The 5,993-nt window shown below is 33.7% G+C and overlaps 1 protein-coding gene across 1 annotated transcript; it reads left to right on the top strand.

The window, feature by feature from the left end:
• The first annotated feature begins 296 nt into the window (after nt 1-296).
• On the top strand, nt 297-5,597 carry LOC11419160 (protein NDL2). Its single transcript, XM_003588979.3, has 11 exons — nt 297-550; nt 1,842-1,941; nt 2,346-2,443; nt 2,585-2,673; nt 2,924-2,984; nt 3,070-3,156; nt 3,235-3,312; nt 3,391-3,447; nt 4,310-4,365; nt 4,652-4,787; nt 4,902-5,597. The coding sequence occupies exons 1-11, from the start codon at nt 485-487 to the stop codon at nt 5,121-5,123; spliced, it is 1,050 nt and encodes a 349-aa protein (XP_003589027.1). The 5' UTR covers nt 297-484; the 3' UTR covers nt 5,124-5,597.
• The last annotated feature ends 396 nt before the right edge of the window (nt 5,598-5,993 follow it).

The raw sequence follows: 5,993 nt of genomic DNA, 5'->3' as shown, positions 1-5,993 counted from the left end.
AAGAATATACTTCAGAATATTCAATTAAATTTAATGAATCTCATCAAAGAAATCCAGCTTGATATATTTTCATAAAAGAGAAGATATCACAATGATATTTTTTGAATGAGAAAAAAATATAGAAAAATGTGTCGGTCTACCTGAGTTAAAGAAACACAAGTATATGGTTAAATAAACCATAGTATAAGGTTAGAAGCATTGATGCAGACCGCTCGCTCGTGAAACAGAATCGTCGGTGACTCATTCTTGACTCGTTCGAGTTCATTTTTTATAAATAAATAAATAAATTTACCAGCAACAACATTTCAACAACAAACAAACACTAATCACACAAAGAAAACAAACGCGATTCTTTCTTTCTTTCTTTCTTCCCCCAATGCCATATAACTAACTGCATTTCCAAACGCAAACGCAAACGCAAAACGCAGAATAAGCGATTCTATATTCAAACTTATTTTCCATAATCGCGTTTCTCAATTCACTTATGGCTGATTCAACACCTACCGATTCCGTGTCGGTGGATATTGATTCCATCTCTCCTTCACCTAAGGCATTTTTCGTTCTATCTACCTACATTCTTCATATTCATCGTTTTCTTTTATTCTTTTCTATTATTTCTATTCTTATCATATTTTACTTTTTTTTATTTGTTAATTTATATTCTTAACCGTTTTTTTGTTTGTTATATTGATTTTTTTTAATTTTTTTTATTGTGATATTGTTCATGTTGTTTTTGTTCTATGAGTTTTATGATTGTCGATATGATGAATTTGATAATAGATGAAGCTTGATGTAAATGATTTGGAATAATGTGAATGAACTTGTGATTCTACATTTTGTTGATTTTTAACGGTTACTTGATTTAGATATAGATATAGTTATTAGCTACTAGTTTAGTTTTGTATATGAGTTAGTTAAGAGTTTTTGAAAGTTTTGAAGATTCAGTGATGATGTTTGAGTTTGTGTTATATTACTTTTGGATGAATTCAAGAGGTAGGATTTTGTTTGTAAACTGTGATAGATAATAGTGTGGCTATACAAGGTTTTAAATGGTGATCTATGTGTTAACGGTCGCAGTTGTAAAACGATTATTGATAGTGCAAAGAGTCGTGGTTAAATGAAGTTTATGCTGCTTCAATAGTAGATGTGTTGCGGCGACAATGACATCGAAAATCTTGGTGTTTTGGTGGCCTAGAATGTGGTCACAAACCTTTTATTAAAACCCTATACCCTAGTATAATTTTCTTTGCTAAAAAGCTACCTCTTCAGAAGAGTGTTTATTGGGATTATAGAGAACGGCGGTTGCTGGCAGCTGCATTGTGGCTGCAAAGGCATTAAAAAAAATGGTGTCTTAGCCTAGAGCGTGCTCACAAACCTTTTATTAAAACCCTAGGCCCAAGTAAAATAATTTTCATTTAAAATGGTACCTCTTCAAATCGTTTGAACCTTCATGTTATGAATTGCTTCTGTACATGCGACTTCCATTTTGTGTGTTGAAGGAACCCTCAAAGTGTTTTTCACATTTTGTTGCAGATGAAAAATGTGCAGACATGATTTAGGGTTTTGTTTTAGGTTTTCTTCAACGTCCGTTTTTTTTTTTTTGGGCTTCCTTTGAACTTTTGCGATGAGGCTTGAATGGAGCTTCAAACATGATTTTCTTCATTGCCAACATAAATTTGAGATGCTATAAAACATCTATTGCTCATGACCTGATTCGCTCGTTTTTCATTTAATATCTTTTGTTATTAAATGTGATGGTACAACCCGTAGCAAGTTATTGTCGGATTTGGTTAATTTGATATATTGTTACTGATTGATATGCTACTGATATCTATCTGCAGGAGCATATTATCAGAACATGTCATGGTTCTGTCTCTGTTGCTGTGTATGGGGACCAGGACAAACCAGCTCTAATCACCTATCCTGATTTGGGTTTAAATTGTAAGTAATATGCGTTTTGCGTTTTATGTATAACCCTTGGCTTTTTCCGTTATTTTTTACTACAGGGCTTTGCATATATCTCTTGATTTTTTTTTCTTTTTATATTAGAGCATTGTGAAAATTATATCCCAGCACATTTAGTTTTGACAATATGCAGTGCAATCTTCATAAGAAACGCTCACTCTTTTATCACCTAAAATATACGTTTCGTTTCCTCATTAAAGTATTTATTTTCTTTACCCATCAAGATTTGCTCCTAAAAAAATTTATGCAAAGAAAATCAAATCTAAATGTCGTTTTGTGGATTTTATTGGAAATGTTTACTTTATTGACATTATTTATTTTATTTATAACTGACAGTCTAATTTTTTCTTTTCATGGACGCAATATTGCGGTTTCATCAGACGTCTCCTGCTTTCAGGGGTTATTATTTTGTCCAGAAGCATATTATTTGCTGCTCCACAATTTTTGCATATATCACATTAGTCCACCTGGGCATGAGGTCTGTAGCTTTATATCTTTAAACTTTACTACGATATTGCTTGATTGATATGTCCTTACTATTATGAATATCTATACTGTTGAATGTTTATAATTTACCTGGTTGCTTATCATCTTCTGCTTTCTTCAAGAGCTATTGCAGTTGGGAGCAGCTGCAATTGATCCAGATTATCCTGTTCTATCTGTAGATGACTTAGCGGATCAAATAGCTGAGGTGCTTAACTTTTTTGGGTGAGTGTGTTCATGTTTATTCAACAATTGCTTTCCATTTAGTGACACAAAGTAACTGCTTTGAAGCTATCTCTATTTGGCTTTAAATATTGGCAGTTTTGTTTTTTATTTACTATGTTGACAATTTCAAGCTCCTTCTGCAATGGACAGATTGAAAGTGATGGATCAATAATTTGTGTAACTTGATTGTAGCAGATGATTTTTCCTTCCCCACATCATGGGATCTAACCCTGCTGCTCTTCTTTTTCAGTCTTAATGCAGTTATGTGTATGGGAGTAACTGCCGGGGCTTACATTCTTACCTTATTTGCTGTAAGTTTTCACTGTTGCCCTCTTCCTCTCTCTCTCTCAAATGACTTTAATTTACTTAACAGATTTTTCTAACTCTTGACAACAGATGAAATATCGACAACGTGTTCTTGGTTTGATACTTGTTTCTCCTCTATGTAAAGAACCATCTTGGTCTGAATGGTTGTACAACAAGGTTCCTTTTCTTTGCCGAAATATCATGTCTCGTAAAAAATCGTGTTACTTTTTGCTAAAGAATTTGTGATATTTGCAGGTCATGTCAAATTTACTGTACTTTTATGGCATGTGTGGGGTGGTGAAGGAAATATTGCTGAAGCGGTATTTTAGCAAGGTATATTTACATCCAAAAACATTCCTTGTTCTATTTTCAGTGTTAGGCTGAGTCATTTACTTTTATTTGTGGTGATAGGAAATCCGCGGTGGTACTCAATTTCCGGAGTCAGATATAGTCAAAGCATGCCGAAGGGTTAGTCAACATATTTTATTTTCATGTAGGGACTGGGTTTAAGTGGCATTTAACATGGGCCAACGAATAGATTTGCCCACCATGGTCAGATACTCATATGACCTGCATCATTATCCAATCCCACCCAGTAATTCAGTAATTTATCATTTTGTCCCGAAGTATCAAGATGATGTCATTGTTACCCAAAGCAATTGATATTTTTGGACATTATGGCCAGTTTCTCATTTTACCGCTTTTCTGGCAACCAAAAAAGCGTGTCTGCTTGTCTTTAACTCTTCACTGCTTTTTTACGCCTTTCTTCATCCTAATTTTTTCCTTATTAGATGAGCATCACTTGTCTCTTTAATTTGCATCAACGATGCCTTTATATTAAATAATTGGCAATTTCAGCAACAAATAAACATGACACACATATCCTTTTTGTTATACATTATTAACAATTATTTCAAATGTGCAACAAAGATAACAAAACAATTTAAACCGCAAAACTTAAATCTTCAATTGTAGAAAACTTACGTAAAATCCTGTTCACTGGTATTATCCAATTGACTTGACCAACATTGTCAAAAATTAATTAATACACGTTACCAATCTCAAACATAATTTTTTTAATCCAAATGACTCTAGGTTCCATTCAATAAACAAGCATTCAGATTTCAACTCATTTTACAATTAGGTTGCCCTTCGAAAATCATGTTGGTTGATTCCAAAACTAATATATCAATGGTAGAATGTGCATTTAACTATGTTGGGAAAATCTATTCATCTGATCATGCTAAACGCCGCCCTGGGTTTTACCTGTTGCTGGTTTTCTGAAGCTGAACACTCCTTGCCTGACTCTCTTTTGAAATATTTATTACAGTCTTTGGATGAGAGGCAAAGCTTGAACGTGTGGCGGTTCCTTGAAGCTATTAATGGGTATGATATTTTACTTCCAAGGTTGCGATTTTCATTTTCTTTTTGAGGGTGGGGTGTTTCAGGAGTTGTGATTTCTCATTATCTGCAACATGTTAGTTATGCTACGGTTGCAACGTCACTCAGAAATTAATCATATATACTTGTATGCATGGCTGAAAAATCACCTGTTTTGATGCAGAGTATACAGCAACACTTAAATTCAATATGTTTAGGGACAGCGCTGTAATGTACTTGTTGCTTAGGGACATATTCCATTTTTATTTAACGTTGTGATGGCATATTGCAGGAGACCTGACCTAAGTGAAGGATTGAGAAACCTACATTGCCGGTCACTAATTTTTGTTGGGGATATGTCTCCATATCACTCAGAGTCACTCCATATCACTAAAAAGTTAGACAGACGATTCAGTGCCTTAGTTGAGGTACATAAATAGTTCAATTTCTTGTTATTATGTGTTGAGAATGTATATATATATATACGAGATCAGAATATCTGAATGAGCTTATATTCAATAACTATTGTTGTGTAATTACAGGTTCAAGCATGCGGGTCAATGGTAACAGAGGAGCAGCCCCATGCTATGTTAATACCAATGGAGTACTTTCTCATGGGGTATGGTCTGTACAGGCCATCCAGGAAGAGTGTCAGCCCAAGAAGTCCCTTGAGTCCATCTTGTATTTCTCCTGAGCTTTTTTCACCTGAGAGTATGGGTTTGAAATTGAAACCTATAAAGACTAGAATTACTGGGGAAATTTAAAAGTGGATGAATAACGATGGTTGGTTGGCAATTTGCTTCCCCGTCCGATCTGTTTATGAAACAAGTTCATTTTTCTATGATTAGAATGGGAAATATGATGAAATAGGGAATGTCCTATGGTTGTAGATAATGGAATATAAGGAAATAAGAAATCAACAAAAGGAAAGAAAAGGCAAGAGTTTAGAAGAAATGAACAGATAGTAATTCATTTATTTGTAATCATAGATTTTAGTCAATGAGTCTGAAGCATGAAGTTGACAGCTTCAGAATTGTTTTTTTTTTTTTTTTTTTTTTTTGTATTTTCTTTTGCTAAAGGAAGTTGTGAGTACAATTGTAAAGCAAACATGGAGGCATAAATAGTCTATCCCCTAGCAAACATGGGGCATAAATAGTCTATCCCCTACTTTGAAAAAGAAGTTGTCGGCAATCGACGTATTTTTCACTGTCTATATATTTTATTGGCTGTTTTGTCTATGCGATTCAATTTTTATTACTTTTTGCATTTTATCATTATGAATTGTTCAAATGTTGCTATCAGTTTACACTCCTAAGAGATGGTACCCATAGGTACGAGTCAATCAACTTTCTTGTTTGTCTTTTTGTAAATGTGTCTAATTGTGTAACGTGTTGATTTTGAATCATAAGACGATTAATTAAGGAGACAATTGAAATTTAAGATAATTTCTTTGCTGCAACAAAGAAAAAATGCAGTCTATAGGCCAATTGTTCATAGTTATTGAAATAAATACTATTTGCCACAACGAAGAGATAATGAAGTTTATGTACACAGTGATATAAAACATATGATAGAGAGATGATGAGCTAATTATTGCTTTTAATTGTAGGTAAGTATGTACGAACTTTATTTGT

This window comes from Medicago truncatula, chromosome 1 (genome assembly GCF_003473485.1).
Source record: "Medicago truncatula cultivar Jemalong A17 chromosome 1, MtrunA17r5.0-ANR, whole genome shotgun sequence".
Classification (NCBI taxonomy): Eukaryota; Viridiplantae; Streptophyta; class Magnoliopsida; order Fabales; family Fabaceae; genus Medicago; species Medicago truncatula.
The sequence above is the reverse complement of the archived record's forward strand: the minus strand, read 5'-3'. Positions and strand labels throughout refer to the sequence as shown.